Source organism: Populus alba, chromosome 7 (genome assembly GCF_005239225.2).
Source record: "Populus alba chromosome 7, ASM523922v2, whole genome shotgun sequence".
In the NCBI taxonomy this organism is placed as follows: domain Eukaryota; kingdom Viridiplantae; phylum Streptophyta; class Magnoliopsida; order Malpighiales; family Salicaceae; genus Populus; species Populus alba.
The window spans coordinates 4,429,238-4,446,144 of NC_133290.1; the positions used below are offsets into that span (position 1 = coordinate 4,429,238).

The 16,907-nt window shown below is 32.7% G+C and overlaps 3 protein-coding genes across 15 annotated transcripts; all 3 read right to left on the bottom strand.

Moving 5' to 3' along the window:
• LOC118063273 (uncharacterized) lies at positions 1-3,767 on the bottom strand. The gene is made up of 8 exons (XM_035077280.2): positions 3,559-3,767; positions 3,393-3,481; positions 3,242-3,298; positions 3,089-3,151; positions 2,927-2,992; positions 1,361-1,447; positions 993-1,086; positions 1-757 (listed from the first exon to the last, which is right to left on the bottom strand). Exons 1-8 carry the CDS (start codon positions 3,710-3,712, stop codon positions 228-230), a joined length of 1,140 nt encoding a protein of 379 aa, XP_034933171.1. The 5' UTR covers positions 3,713-3,767; the 3' UTR covers positions 1-227.
• Positions 3,768-7,553: 3,786 nt separating this feature from the next.
• Positions 7,554-9,196, bottom strand: LOC118063272 (small ribosomal subunit protein mL103 (rPPR7)). The gene has a single exon (XM_035077278.2). The coding sequence runs from the start codon at positions 9,086-9,088 to the stop codon at positions 7,898-7,900; it is 1,191 nt and encodes a 396-aa protein (XP_034933169.1). The 5' UTR covers positions 9,089-9,196; the 3' UTR covers positions 7,554-7,897.
• A 1,033-nt stretch (positions 9,197-10,229) lies between these two features.
• Positions 10,230-14,734, bottom strand: LOC118063270 (splicing factor U2af large subunit B). 13 transcript variants are annotated; one of them, XM_035077270.2, is made up of 14 exons: positions 14,419-14,732; positions 13,556-13,815; positions 13,339-13,443; positions 13,143-13,225; positions 13,033-13,069; positions 12,442-12,512; positions 12,312-12,356; positions 12,164-12,223; positions 12,026-12,086; positions 11,811-11,923; positions 11,255-11,701; positions 11,032-11,167; positions 10,687-10,754; positions 10,230-10,584 (listed from the first exon to the last, which is right to left on the bottom strand). In XM_035077270.2, the coding sequence occupies exons 1-14, from the start codon at positions 14,541-14,543 to the stop codon at positions 10,447-10,449; spliced, it is 1,749 nt and encodes a 582-aa protein (XP_034933161.1). In that variant the 5' UTR covers positions 14,544-14,732; the 3' UTR covers positions 10,230-10,446. The 13 variants fall into 13 exon arrangements, 11 of the variants coding, with proteins under 11 accessions (XP_034933161.1, XP_034933158.1, XP_034933160.1 ...); XM_035077267.2 differs by having other exon boundaries at positions 12,312-12,359; XM_035077269.2 differs by having other exon boundaries at positions 12,312-12,359; positions 13,339-13,440; positions 14,419-14,731.
• Between the last annotated feature and the right edge of the window lie 2,173 nt (positions 14,735-16,907).

The following is a 16,907-nucleotide window of genomic DNA, read 5'->3' on the forward strand; positions in this document are numbered from 1 at the left end:
TAACCAGAAACTTTACAAGCTGAGATTCGATTACTTGAAATGAATGCAAGAGGAAATGTGCAGTACATAAGCAAAAATGAAGGCTATAACATTGTAAAGGGCAGTTTATATTACCAACTCTATGGTACTAATTAGGAAAATGTACTGCAATCAGAAACAAAATGATACAAGCAACACTCAACATAGTAGCTGATGTTATGACTAGTCGCAACTGCTCTACTCTAGTCTCAACTTGAGGGTGGGGGTGGTGGTGGTGGTGGTAGCGCATTGGGTGGTGGCGGTGGTTGCATCAACATTTGTGGCATATGGGGCCTCCCAGCAAATTGCTGAGGTGGTGGTGGCGGCTGTCGCCAAACTTGTTGTTGGGCTCCCATGGCCATGGGCTGTGGGGGAGGCCTTGGGAACATGGGACCTCCTTGCATAGGAGGTTGTGGCATGTTTGGAGGGGGTGGCCTGAATTGAACAGGCGGCGCAGGCATGACCGGAGGTGGCATTGGCTGACCTTGTTGAGGTGGCTGGCCATGCCAAGCTGATTGACCACCAACCTGCATCGGTGCAAATGCTGCATTTGGTGGGGGCGGAGGGCGCAGTGCTGGAATTGGTCCTGGAGCTACAACACCATTTGCAAAGGGACGTGGAGGCACAGGTGCGACCATAGCACCATTGGCCTGAGAGGCAAGTGTTGGAGGTCCACTGGCAAACAGAGTGTGGGGCCTGCTCTTTTGGGTAGTTGGATTGCTTGCAGCCAAAACTCTCTCTGGATCAATAACAGTAACAATTAAATCACCTCTATTAATAATAGAAAGACTCAACCATAAGCTTCTCTGTTCGAGACACCATTAATGGAAACTTTCCTATTTCATTTTAAAATAAAAGGACTAGCACTCATCTAGTTAATTTCAAGAGGACCCTCATAAGCTCTCATAAAATGAGGCAACAGAAGAAACTGTAAAGAATATTTAAAGCAACATTTCAATGACAAAAGGCCTCACCTGCTGGAGTACCATGGCGCTCCCCTTTAGTGTCTTTCTTGTATGCATATGAGACTGTTATCTGACGGTTGCAAAGATACTGACCATTCATTGCCTGTTAAAGTCCAAAATACTATTAACCAGTCAGCTCTGTTTAATCAATATAAGCAGAGTATTATTTCAAACTGCGTTGCCTCCTCATCCAGCAATTACCAAACAAAGTAACATTTAATACAATTGTCTCCAATTTTGCATCCTTTGGCTAAAAAGCAAAATTACTTGCAAGAGTCCAAAATGACCTAAAACACAACCAACAATTTGTGCAAATCTCTAACTACTGAAAATGATTGTTTCTCAAACGTTTGTAAAACATAAATGCGTGGAGTTACCTCAATAGCTGCATCAGATGCTTCAAATGAATCATAACTGATGAAACCAAAACCTCGGGAATTTCCAGTCTCTGGATCTCTCATTATCTGAAAATACGAATTCCAAACATCAGTATACAATAGTAAAAAACGTATAACAGTTCACAAATAGCTAATAATTAGAAAATAAAAATTTTCGGCATCTCAATGATGACTGAGAAACATCTAGAAAAGAATGCTAGATGTTCCGAGTCAAATCCAGAAAAGAGATCAATGCACTAAAATGTTAGAACATGTGACTTTTGCTGCTTGTAAGATCAGTATGCAGAAAAATGATCTCCAACCATGGATTTACTCTGAATATTCCTGGTAAATTAATACTGCTTCCCAGATTTCCATTAAACCACATGCATTCTAATATGTGCATCCCAGTTGTGAAAAATTATATATAAAGACAAATTTAAAATAGTTCAACACTTTCCAGGATTGACAGGCAAAGGTTCGTGCCTAAAAAATTAAAATAGGTAAGTTGTCCTAGATTCCATTAAAATGCAATGGCACATTCTACCACATGCAATCCAGTTGTGAAAAATGATATATAAAAAACACTTGTAAAAAAGATCTACTCTTCCTATGATTAACAGGCAAAAAATTTATGCCTAAAATATACTGAGATGCATATTGTGCAATTTTAAGAATCATAAGGCTCATTCTCATACTTGTCTTGTTCCTCTGCATGCATTTGTATAACATGGAATAGTCAGCCTGTTACAACAATTTTTGTTCCCAGATTTCTTCTCTTGCTTGATACAAATCAGACTGATTGCTGCTCCTTATTTATCTAACGTAAGATAATTCCAATGCATCATAATAACATTGACTTTCATTTGGCTAATTACAATAACTGCTCAGGTAACAGTCTGTAATCAGTAAGCCTAGCAAACACCAGGGTGGGTAACATGCAATGACTACATTGATCAGCAACATCAACCAAGCTCTACTGATGGTCAAAAGCTCCTCCTTAAAGCTCAGGACCATTCTATTCTTTAGGGCTGGCCTAACAAGATCCAATTACACTACTAAATTATATACAAGTTTCAATGGCACAAAAGAAGCCACAATAAACTAAGAGTCCTATTATAGTATTAGAATTAGAATAGAAAGTTTCTGGACAAGTTTTGCAGAGTGTTGGGCTTCGCTCTGCATCCTCCATGCAAAATCTTATTTATTGAAAGAATAGAATTAGGTTTGATTTAAAGAAAACGATACCATCTATTTTGTTGGGGTTTTCTGTTCTTTGATAGCATCCTAAACTCCTCTGTATTTGCATCTCATTAGCAAATTCTAGACTTAAATATTCACATACAAGTTCAACAACATTGACTATTTGACCACTACAAACTTCATGAAAAAACATAGATGTGAGCAATCAACTTCAAAAAAATAAAAGCATGGATGAAATAACAATGTGCTTAACTCCTACAAGCTGCTAAATCACAATTTGATTTGTGTTTATTCTCTCCTCGTTTTCAACTTTCAAGACTCGTGGATGGCAAAACTAAAGAAGCAAACATAACTAATAATTACCTTAGGATTTGTAACAATTACTCCAAATGCACTGAAAGTATCATGCAGAAGTTTCTCATCAACATCCTGCAAAAAAAAAAAAAGGATTTTAGCAGCAAAATCAAAAGAAGCAAAATACTTCATATTCACATAAGTATACTTTGAAAGAATTAGACAACTCACAGGGTCAAGATTTCCAATAAAGAGATTCGCTCCCACATCCAGGCTCTTTTTATCTTGTGACGCCTAGAACCACATATGCAATAAATCATCTTAAAACTACATAAAAACATGTTTATTAACAAAACAACACATGAAAACAATAAACTCCCTTACCTTATTTACACGAATTGGCTTACCATAAAGCTTAATCATATTCAAAACCTTAATTGCCTGCATAGTCAAATCTCAAAACCTAAAAAATAAATCCCAATAATTTTCTAGTAAAAAAACGAGTAACTGTAAATGAAATTCAAAGCCCATTTACATAATCAGCATCTTCTTCACTCCGAAACTCTACGAATCCATATCCTTGGTGAAGATTTGTTACTCTATCCTTAGGAACATAAACATTAACTGAAAAAAAAAAGAGGAAAATGTTAGAAATTAAACTCTAATTTCGTAAAGTAAGATTAAAACAGGTTATCACTTACCAACAGGACCGGCTTGAACAAATAATTCCCAAAGTAATTCCTCTGAAACTTGAGGATCGAGATTGCCAACATAAGCAGTGGCATCTTGATTTCTCTCGGCTGAGTGTTGGCCAAGTAAGTTAGCTCCAACACCCGGTGCTATTCGAGTCGTCATACTTTAGTTTTCCTCTCTAAAACCCTAACCCCCCTTTCTGTTTATGAATCTGGAAATTTGAACCAGGACAGGTGAACTAACAATTGGGCTTTAATTAAATTTTACAATTGGATAGTGGAGACCCAACTCTTTTTAAGACAAGAGTTGAGGCCCAAATTGATTATTTGTTTATGATTTTTATATATTATTATTATTAACTTATTTTTTAATTAAAAAGAAAAGAGAGGTTACGAATTCCGCCGGTAAAGAAAAAAAACATATTATTGACACCAATTTAAGCAACTAAAAATATATAATATTTGTTTCAAATTGTTTCATTTAATTAGAAGAGTTCATATTAGATATTTTTTAAATTCGTGAAAAAACTGATGTGAAGATTTTTAGTTCTAGATTGATTTTCAGCTTTTAAGATGATTTTTTTGGTTTTTTGAGGTAATAGATAGATTTATCATAATTTCTAAGGATGTTTGATAGGTGTTTTGGAACAAAATATGGATTGAAAAACAAGATTTTGGATAAAAAAAAAAAAATTAAATCTTTAATATTCCAGCCATCATAATAGTCGGAATTTGGGCAAATTAGATAACACGTCATCTGATTTTTTTTAAATAGCTAGTTATATCTATTGTATGTTTATATGAAAAGTGAAATTTCTCTTTTTTTTCAGTTCAACCCCTCATTTTTTTTCATTCCTCCTTTTGTTTTCAATTTCTTCCTTTAATATTTTTAATAGTTGTCCGGGTTGTTTTTTGACCAACCACGTCAACTAGATCACATCAAAAAAACTTCCACATTATTTAATTTTAAATCTAGTTAAGCAAAGGGGTGGGTTGAGAGGGCTTTTTCTATCAATTAATCTTTTTTTTCCACAATTTCATCCTAAAACTTTTTGTCAGCTGAGCATGTTGTCTCAAAATCGGCCAAGTCAATTAAGTCAAGCCAATATAACTTCTAAATGGTTTAATTTAAAACTTGAGTTAGACAAATAGTTCAGATAAAAAATTTCAAAGTTGGCTCACTAGGTTGGATTTAATAAAAAAATATCGATTAAAAATAGTTCTCTATAACATGAATATTTTTTTGTTTATTTAAAAAAATAAAAAACCTTTGATCTTACACGTAGTGTAACAAGGAACTATATTAACAAGAATATGATATTTTGTAATTTTCTTACACCCCTACTTCTACCATATTATTCTATGCAAACTCATATATAATTATGTTTTTCATTCTAAGAATACCATTTATTTATGTAAGAATATAATATTTATTTTTTGAAAAATAAATTAAAATATTAATTTTAAAAAAAATTTCAATGGTCAAGTAATTCTATGATTTTTTTTATTTTTAAAGATATTTTGAAAAAAAAATTTGAAATTTAATTATTATATTCTCATATAACCTTTTAAAAAAATGAAAATGAAAAATATAAAATATATTGGATAATTAAATATAATAGAAGGATATATATATATATATATATATATATATATATATATATTAAAACTATAAAAATATATTAGAAACTTATTCAATTATATAAAAATAAATTAAACTTTATTTTACATACACATAGCATCATTAGAGTTAGCACGATATTATTTTCCTTTTTCCTACATAGCTTAAAGACAATTATTTTTTCATGATGGTATATTTTATTAATTGATACAATTGAAAGTAAAAATTTATATTTTAGTGTATATAATAAAATATACAATGCATGGTTGTTGTATTATAACAACAGACACAAATTACTATGAATTATTACAATAAAATCATTATTTTGCTCTTCAATGAAAAAAATAATGGCATTGATTGTGGGTGTATTTTGGTCTTTTTCACTATTCAATTGGTTATTAAAAGATTGTTTGGGAATATTTAACTTTTTTTTTAATTTTTTGCACAATAAAAATATATTTTTACCTTCAAAATCAATAAAATTTAGAGTTGTTGACCAATGACTTTTTTTGCTCTTCAAAAATTTTTAAACACTAAAAATACTTATTTACCCTAATAATCAAAAAAAAAAAAATTAGGCTGTTAGACAAGAGTTTTTCTAGTTTCTCTATTCTTCATGTACTATTCAAATATGTATTTGACCTTAAAAAAAAAAAAGATTTGCATTCAAGGGTATTTTGTACTTTCACATAGTTTTTTTGGGTAATTACTGGGGTCATTAGGTGTGTTTTGATATTTTCACTTTAATTTCTTTACTTTTTAATAAAAAAACGACTGGCACATGCACTAAATGGGTAGCATCCACACCATTTAGGCAACACGTTCAACGCCACTTGATGACCAAACCTGACCTTCCACTATCTTTTTGGACGCATTACCATATCCTCTTTAACATGGTGGGATGCGTGACGATGTATGGTGGTTGAATTATTGTTAATGATCATTTCTTTTTTTTTTCTTATTTTTTATTTCTCCTACTAGATAAAGTGCATGATTTTTTACTTTGTTGTTGGTTTTTTAATTTCAATTCTTATTCTTTTGATTTTTTTAATTTTTTTCTTATTTTTTTAAAAGATTTTTTTCTATTGTAGTCCTTTAATTATAAGTTCTCATGTGTATTTTTTTATCTTTATTTATTTTTTTTTTTTTTCCATGACCCTTTTGTTAAAGTTTTTTTAGCTTTTAATTTCATAATTTAATCAAAGTTTTTTTGTTTTTTGTTTTTTCAATTTGACTCTAATTCTTTTGGTTTGTTTTTATTTTCGTTAGAGCTATGTTTTCATTCAATTTAACCGTCCAACTAAAATTTTTTGTTTGCCCTTTAAATAACTTTTTTTTTTATTTCCACCCTTATTTTTTTAGATCCTTTTATATCTTACCATTTTGTATTTTTTTTTTAAATACTGGTTTTGTGATTATCTTCAAAAAAAAAAAATTATGAGTTTATCTCGATCTTATAACCTAAGTCAGGAGTTTTGCATACCTTTTTTTAATATAATTTTTTTAAAAAAAAAATTATTTTGTTTGTGTTTGATTTTTCAAGATATTATTCTAAATCATCTATTTTATTTTTAAAAATAAAAAAAAATCATTTTTAAATAATATCTTTTATATGTTCAACTTTGCATGATATATTTTTTTAGGGTGCGAGTTTATTATATCAGTTTTATTTGTGTTTATCTTTTAGGTCACAAGTTTTTTTTTTTTTGTGAATTTATCTTTTATTGATTTAAATAAATAAATTCAGTAAATATAATAGGGTAAATATTTTATTTTTATGTGATTGAATATTTTGATTTGCATTTATCTCTCAGTTTTTTTCATTATTTTTGTTATTGTTAACTTTTTTTTTTCATTCATATATAAATGTTTATCAATTTATTTAATTAAATATTTGTATAAACTTTTTAATTTATACTTTAATATTCTTATATAAAAAAACATAAGAAATAGCGTTCATACCCAATTTTTTTTATAAAAAAATTTTTTTAAGCACATGTTACATAGCTAGTGTATGTGAATTAACGTAATCTACCTTGCAAAAGAATTTAAGAAAGATCTCCTTTCAATTATCTATAGTGGAGATCACATGAAAAACACGCAAATACACGATCTTGTTAACTGTAATTAATAGAAGAATCCAATTGAGACAAAATTCTATGATAATACAATCGATACGAAAAATACCTGGGATGTACAAAAGGTAATTACACTACCTTGAAGTAAATGTTTCATTTCAAGAATCTTTGATATTTTAAGAATGTTTGAGACTTGCGATCACAACATGCTTAGGCTAGCCAACAAATTCAAGGACCTCGTGCACTATATGGATGGTGGAAAAACTTACAGGCAGAAAATTGCAACTACTAAACAATAAACATGATGGATTAAGCATCAATAAGTTTTATTGCCGTGGAAAAAGCAAAGCTTTAACCTCGTTGAAGAAAACTGAAAGCAAACGTTAAAACATGGACTAGCATTCTACAAATTACATGGCATCCAAGAGGAAATGTAGCTCATGAGCTAAGTCGAACCTTTTATGAAACAATAATGGAGCTCAAAATTTTATTGCAACTGCCAAAGCAGTTTCCCTGGCTAATTGTATTGTAAGGAATGGAAAGGGAATCAAGCAAGAAAAGTTACAAGCTGTTGCAATGTGAGAAATTTGATTCGCTTGTAGCTGAATTTATCACCCAAAACAACACAGAACATGCCTCCGATTAATCCTTAAGCTGTAGCCTCTTTAACCTCCTTGTCCTCCTCAGTAGAATGCAAACCAAGATTTTCCTCAACTTTCTTCCACGCATTCAATAAATTAGGAGGGAACTTTTTCTTCATTGTACGAATCAATCCTTTTGCTTCCTTGATCTTCTTCTTCTCCACTAACCCCTTCACCAAATATTTCAATGTATTAAAATCAGGAATTCTATGCACCTTCACACTATCCTTAAATATCTCATAACCTTTCTCGTATTCGCCACTCTTACACAAGTTAAAAACCAGAGTTCTAAATGTTGCCGCATTCGCTTTACACCCATGTACCCTAAACTCCTCATAAACCTTCTTCGCTTCCTCCATCATCCCACTCGTACAATAACTAGTCATCAAATAATTATAACTAATTGTATCCGGTTTCAACCCGTAATTCTCCATCTCCTCAATCAACTCCTTCACTCTCTCCGGCCCCTGATTCACAGCATTGCTAATCTTCACATTGTACACCACAGCATCCAACTCACACCCTCTTTCCACCATCCCATCCAAAAACCTCTCCGCCTCATCTTTCTTTCCCTTTGAATACAAACAATTCAAAACTGGTGTACAAACAATCGCCGTAACTTCCACTCCTTTCTTTTCCATTTCCCCCAGTACCTCAATCGCCTTCTCCGGTTTCCCATCCTCGCAATAAGCCTTGACTAACATCCCATACGAAACCTTATCAGGCAAAACCCTATATTTCTCACTAATTTCATTAAACAGCACAGGAACTTTCTTATAAAGTTTGGATTGAATGCAAGCAGATAACAAAGCATTAAAAGAAATACAAGATCGAGGGGTACCCAATTGATCCATTTCTTGATAAGTTTTTAGTGCCTGGTCAAACATCCCGGCAACACCGTAAGATCTGATTAGTGAAGAAAGAAAGGGTTCTTGCTTGATTTTGGGGTCGGATTTGTGGGATTCCATCAAGGACTCGATGTCAGCGAAACGGTGGGATTTGGCGAGGCGGCGGACGGTGAGGTCTTGAGCATAGCGAGAGACGACAGGGGGGGAGGAGTCATTACTGGAAGCGGAGGAGAAGATGGCTAGTGCTTTGTCTGGGTCATGTTCAGTGCGGAGTCTTGATTTGGCTTTGGAGATGGAGATTTTCTGGGTGGTGGTGGAGAGGTGGCGGAGGTGGCGCAGGGTGGAGGGCATTTTGTAAGTTGAAGGACAGGAAATGAAGGGGCAGTGCGTGCGAGAGGAATGTGTATAGGTGGTTTTTAGGGTTTAGGGGAGGTTGAAGTGACGGACTAAACGGAGAAATGGTTTAAACGGAACTTTCATTTCTTTTTGCTTAAAAAAATTAAAAAATTGCATTATCCTTCCCAATTATCTGTTTGCTGGAGGAAATACCGTACATGGCTGTACCTCTGAAATGTTTGATAACATTTAAGAAAAACAAAATAAGAATTCATGTTTTATATTATTTAAAATCTTAGAAATAAGTCGAAACAGATTGAAGTATTGGAAAATAAATATATCATATATTTATGTAAATATATGTTAATTTAATAATGTTATATATGGTGAATATTTATTTAATAATGTTACATCACAATTTGATTGGCATAAAAGAAAATCCTAATATTTTATAAAGAACAAGCCTGAAATGGATAAAAAAAAAAAAATAGACTGCATCAAGACGTAATAAATTAGAAACACAAGTGTAACACTTGCAATGACTCATTAATTATTATCTGTTTTCATATGATTAGGATTTTTCACAAAATTAATTTGAGGCTTGAATAAAAATTTATTGTTATTGTTTAAGAGAATAGTGGTAAATGTAAAGAATAAAGGAACAAAAGTACATAACGGCATTCAACATTTTAAGAAAACAAATCCTAAACCTAAACCTAATGCCATATTTATTTCTTATTTTTCATATTTCAAATTTCTTTTTTTTAAAAGAACATTTTATTTTAAAAAAATAATATTAATATTAATTTCAAATCAAATTATTATCGGACTTTATCGGGCTAGATCAAAATCCATAAATTAATTTAATATACAAATTAACGGAATTAGATCATAATAGAACACAGATAATTGAAATTGTAGACCGAACCCATTAAGCTACATCAAATTCGGATCGCATCGGGCTCAAGATCCGATAGACCGAAAACCCTCGTCATGAGATGGAAAATTTAAACATTTATGGAAATAGCAAGTACAAAGAAAAAGAAAAACCTAGCTATTGAATCAACCAATACATTTGCTTCAAGTAACAATCAAATCAAATCTAATGTGGTCGTCAAATTTATTTGATTTAAAAAAACAAACAAATAAAAAAGGATGCAAGGAGTCGAATATCATAGAAATTCATCTCAACTAGTTCAATGTTTAACGGTCATCTGTTCACAGACTTCAACAAGGGGGCATTCAATCAAACAGCCAAAGGCAAAAGGTTGTAGACTTCTAAGCTATCATTAAAAACATAACCACTAATAATAACAGGGTATCACAGGATGCAAAACCCGAGTGGTGGAAGGAAGCATCCTCTACACAACTAATTAGTCATCATATTCTCCCTGGGAGAACTTGTTCTCTGGAAAAAAGACAGCCACAACGTGATTTCCGCCAAATTTCCTCCCATTCATCCCTGCTCGTGCTTTTGATGAACCTTCAGTGTCTGCATATTCCAAGAACACCTGGAAACAACCCAAGATTCTAGTCAGCAACTATAGCCTAAAAAAACTACTACTTTCAAAAGACGTGAAGCATAGATGAAACAAACTGGAACATATGCTGACCTTCCCAACTCCTGGTGCATTTTCACCATCTGGTCTTGGGCGTGGGATCACAACATTCACCAGTTGACCTGCATATAACGTGTGAAAATATGCAATCCAAAATTTTCAAAACAACTATTTTTTATTGAAAAATGGAAACCAGTCTCAAGTAAATATAAATAAGGGATTATGAAGTCTTCTGTCTGTGTATGTTAAGCTTGATTCTTTATAGCAGAATGTGGGACTAGAAATGGCTGTAAAACAGACATATAACACACAGAGAATAAAGAACAATCAATTACTATGAAGGAAGATTCACAGTACAAAGGCTAGAAACAAAACAAATAGCCAGTTCAAAGATTTTACCAAATTTCCCGGCTTCCATTCTAATGTCTTCCAAAATGTCTTCATACTCATCATCATCTTTGAGCTCATCCACAGTAACTACTTGAGTTAGGCAAACAACTTTCGTGACTACAGGTGGTGGCTGTAACATAAGCCTCTGCAAAAAAAAAAAAGTTTATATAACAAAATAAACCTATGATGGCATGGAATACATATTTATATATAAAAATCGAACAATATTTACCTGCAATGCAATCTGCTGCTGAGCATGCAAGAGAACATTCTCTTGCTCTGGTTTAGGCTGGTTGGTGCCCTGGTTGGCACGTCGAACAGTGAGAGTTTTATCACCCATTTTAATTCCATTCAGAGCAGCACAGGCTATGTCTGTAACTGAAAGATCTTGGTAAACACAAAACGCATAGCCTTTTGAGTTCCCAGTCTCTCTGTCTTTTACAAGATCAAAACCACGGAGGGCTCCAAAAGACTCCAACAACTCCCTGATCTGTGCTTCTGTGAAGTAATAAGGAAGTCCACCCACAAAAATGCGGTCTGGACCCTCGAGTCCACCAGCAGAACCAGGAGTAAGGCCAACTGCTGCCAGATTAAGATTGGGATTGGGCTGGCTCGGACCAAGTGTTGCGGCCAGAGACGGGTTGTAGTCACTCGGTCTCCTGACCTTAACAGGTGCTCCCTGGGAAAATAAAGTTTTGCAATGAAATAGCTCAAACAGGTCAGTACCATGTAACAGCAAATATCATAGACCACAACAAAACAAAAAGGATATAGAAAAACACAATTACCTCGAAAATAATCCCATCCAAAGCCATTGCATTGCTGGCCTCCTCAACAGATCTCATCTCCACAAATGCAAACTTCTTTTCATGATTTATATAAACATTAACAACAGCATCCCCTTAGCAAAACAAACCAGATAAAAATTTAGTGACTCTGGAAAGGATGCAGGTAGTCTAATTATGTGTATCTGCAAAACAAAATTAAAAAGAATATGGCATACCTGGGCCTGCAGTGTTCCCTCCAATGGCAGCCATAACCTGGCTAAAAAAGGTAGCCACAGACTGCAGTACAGCTTAAGGGATTAGTATCCAAACAAGGTTATATAAAGATGAGGGGAAAAATGGAAGCAAAACAAAACCTGTTCATTAGCTATAGGTGGAAGCCCGCCAACATAGACCCTCCGTGCATGCCTGGTAGCCTGAAATCACAAAATAAATCATATAATTACTCCAAAAATTAATGAAAAAACAAGACAAGAAAAAATCACATCTTTCATTCCTGCCAACCTGTTGAGTCATTGCCTGAACTGGCATAACAGGGAGAGCACCAAACTGCTGCAAATGAACAAATGAAATGCAATCAATGCAAATGAGAATATGGAAATGAATACAAGTAACACATGAGAGTGATACACACCTGACCAGTCCCTAATGGAAACATGTTGGGAAACATTCCAGGAATGGGAGGAGTTGTCCCAGTAATCTGACCTGCAAAGGTAATTAAAAAGAAATTAGTACACAATCATGAATCAATCCTTACTCTAATGTAGTTGGGGTACCAAAATCAAGTCCTGCATCATTCTCAAATAGAACCACTAAGTCCTAACCTTTGGCAATAAATTTATCAAAAGAAATGAAAGTATAAATCATATTCAAGTTCTGGAGGATATATTTGCAAGACTACCAAAACAGGCAATAGTTGCCAGTTGAAGACGAAAGAGAACCATCAAACCGGTGCATTGTCTCCTTCTTGTACATAAAAGCTACAGAAGTCTGACTCACGCCCATTGTCAGCACAGTGGGACAAGTAGCCCAACATTGCCTTCTTACAACAAAAGACAGACACAAAACAAACAAACAAACACCAAACACAAGAAAAACCAAAAACTCTCTCAGTTCCAGAATTATTTCACCAAATAAGCAATAATAATAACGTAGTACAACCCATTCAGAGACCACAGCTTTAAGAAGCTAGATATACAAAGTTAGAGAACAAAATACTGCTTACCAAATGATACCATGTAATTTGATACGGATTTTCCACACTATGTCAAACAAAAACAAAGATAGCAGTTAAGAGAATATGACATTTTAAGTTGTATAAGAGGGTGCATGTACCTGCGGCAGCAACAGCAGCAGCAGCAGCACTAGGCAACATTGCAGAAGCAGGAGGAGCCATATCAAAACCACTGATCCTTTTGCTTTAAGTAGATAGTTATTGTATGCCAAACATGCATGCATAAATTAGAAAACAGAAGATCAAAATTGAATAAAGTTGTAAATATGGATAGACATTTGGTGTACCCCAATATACCTCTTAGAGCGCGACCTTGATCTGTGCTCAGATCTACCCTTTGAACGAGATCGTGACCGACGTCTATGCCTGTCTTCTTTCTCTCTATCATAGTCTCTCCGCCTGCTAATAGAACCAATAAATCAGTTATCCAGCACTTAGCATAATAAAGAACAGAATAGTATATAGAAGACAATACTTAAAACTCAGCATTCAAAAAATAATCAGATTTTATTACCTGTCATAGTCTCGGCTTCGATGATAATCATCATCATCCCTATCTCGACCTCGATCCCTCCTTTCAGTGTGATCTCTATGGCGATCACGATCACGATGACGGTCACGATCCTTGTCTCGGTCCCTATCTCTATCCCTGTCCTTGCTTTTCTCCCTATCCTTGTCTCGATCTCTTTCCCTATCTCTACCTCTGTCCCTGTCTCTGCTTCTCTCTTTTTCCCTACTTTTTGAAGACTCCCTCTCATAGTCACGAGACCCACGCTGAAATTCATGCATTGTGCTAGTAAGATCCCAATAAAAAGGATACGTGGTACACAGTACCAACAAAAAACAAAAACACACAAAATCCTTTACAACAAACAGGCTGTCTACATCAAGAACCAAAATACAAAACTAACAAATACTAAACATCTGTAAATCCAATAACTGCACAATGTTTCACGTGTCTAAACAAAAACTTGACATAGCATCAGATATCAACAGACTTAACAAAATTAGAACATAACAAAAGCAATATCCACAAGTGTAACCAGCATTTACAAACACCAAATCCATAGCTAGCATAGGACAAAGATACACTGTTAATTCGAAAAAATAATCGTAGGGCATGAAAAAAAGGCCAACAGGAACCAATTCATGTTATTTACGTTGCTCCGTGTTTCTTCCAGTTAAAACCCTAAATCAGCAAATGCAGTAACTACAAGCTTTCTATGAATAACTAAAGCTAAAACAATAACACCACATAGCTCATATTCTCAAATAGAAACAAACGGAAACCCTAACTAAACTACCAAAAAACCAAAAGAAAAATCGCAATCTTAACAGCTTTTCTGTCTAAGCAAAATGATTTACATCTGTTTATACCTCAGACTTAGAATCGCTTTGATCATCAGCGCCGCGAGGCGGAGGAGAGGAATCAGCGCCGCCGGCACCGTAGCTCTGGTTTTCGAAGTCGGCACCGCCGTTACCTTCGTATCTTTCTGCTTCATAATCAGTCATGGTGTATTTTTTTGGAATTTTGATTCAGTTTTAGGTTTTGATTTTTGATGATTTGGCTGCGAAACGGGAAGTGAGAACGAAGAGTATAAGAGGATTGAGAAATCTAGGGCTTGAAATTGGGGGTTTTGATTGTATTTATATAGCCAAGTGAGTTGCTCAAGGAACGTGGATGCGTGAATGTACATGGAGACATCAGTTAATAAACCCGATCCGGGGTTGTACCAATGTGGGTTTTAAGATACACGATCCGGTTAATATAAAAAAAATTAAAAATTTTAATATTTTATATTAAAAAAATTAAAATATATCCTGCGTGCATATAAGCTATACATATTATAAATAATAAATTTTATAAATTATTTTAAAAGGTTTTTTATTTTACATTGAAAAGATAATATCTTATTATGTTATCTTTTTAAGTTAAAGTTTTTAAACCAAAAGATTTTTTTATTTTACGTTGAAAAAATATAATTTTTTTTTTATGAATGTATATATTTCAAATCTTATATTAAAAAAAAATAATTTTTTTCTTATAAATATAAAAATATATATATACTAGAAGGTTTCAAATCTCACATTAAAAAAATAAAATATTCTTTTAGTATTTTATTTAGTAAACTTTGAAAATGATTAATAACCAACTAAAATATATATAAAAAAAGAATCTCTGAGAAAAAAAAATATATTTTAAAAAAATAGATTTCAATCAAGTTTTGTCAACCGAGTTTTCGCTCATCTCGGTCTTTTACCTTATCCAGATAAGTTCAACCACCAAATCGATTCAGGTTTAATAACTATGCTAGAAGATTATTTAGTGTTATAATAATAGTTATTTTTTAAAATATATTGAAATAATATTAAAAAAAAATTGATATATAAAAAAATTAATACTTTTTTAAAAATATTTTTAAAATATATAAACAAATAGCTATTGTCCCGATAAGGCATTGTTTGCTTGGCCACTGTATCTTATATATTATATTATATTATTATTAACATTAACAAAAACTATTAAAGGATTGAAAGAAAACTTGAGCAAACATAACACTATGGACACACATTAACAGTGGCTATTGTGCTGTCGGTGTGGAAGAAACCATGAACCAGATAAAACATTAAAAAAATGAAAAATGTTAAAAAAAAAAAAATTTAAATAGCAAATAGTTAAAAATTTCAATAAAAAATGATAAGAAAAAAAAGCAAATGCCAATAAAATGTTGAAATTTAAATATTTCAAACAAAATATATATAAAATCAAATTTGAGGATTTTTAATAATCAGCACCCTCAAATCAAAACGATCCTGAAAAAAGTACTGGAAACCGGAAACCACTTTTAGCAAAAAAAAACAAAAACCAAGTCAATTTTTTTTTTTGACTAAAATTGACTGGAAATGACCAGAAAGTGTTTTGTACTGAAAGTGACCACACAACTTCTAAATTTATTATTCATTGTACTAAATGCAATGATTGTGCCTTTCAAAAAAAAAAAAAGTGGAGCTTGTAGATAGATGGTACATTAGTTTTTTTTGGATGATCCATTATTTATTAATAACTTTGTAAGGAGATATATATGGTTTTTTCATTTTGAAAACAGTTAAATGACTTTAATATCTTCTAGATTTAAAAAAAAAATTATAAGGCAATTATTTTGTTTTCGAAATGATTGATTTACACTTGAAACCAAAAATATAAAACATAAAACATGGGTTCGAAGGCTTTTATTCCTTTTCAATTTGTGTTTTTGTTAAACTCATAATCACCAAGGTCATTTGATCTTTTAAGTTAATTAATTAATTAATTTAAAATTAAAAAATTGCTAGCTACTATAATTGAGAGTCACTCGAGTCATTTGAACAAAATATGTGGCGCCTCACGATGGCTAAACCTGTGCTTTTATTATGTATTTGGAAGCATTGTCATATCTTTTTTCTTTAAATGTATTTATGTACGCAGAGGTACTGTATTTTATTGTTAGCAAGCCTTTTTTTTTCCTCTTTTCTTTTTACGCGTCCCAACTTAATTTATTTTTGATATCTTAATTTCAATCCTTATTCAACTTATCAGGATACCCTTTGCTTTTAACCAAAAACAAACACGGGATCTATTTTATCTGAATTATAGGTTATATTTTTACCCTTTTTTAAAAATTAAAAAAAAAATTTGAACAGCCTATATCATTAAAGAAGTATGACTTCCAAAAGTTATCAATAACATGTGCCTCGAACCCTCAAAGCAATGAACTTGCATATATAATAGGTGAAACACACTTTTTTTAGTTTATACATAAAACCCCACCCGAGTTCAACCCCGTATTATATTATGATAATTTTTGTTTACAGCGAACGTCCATCTT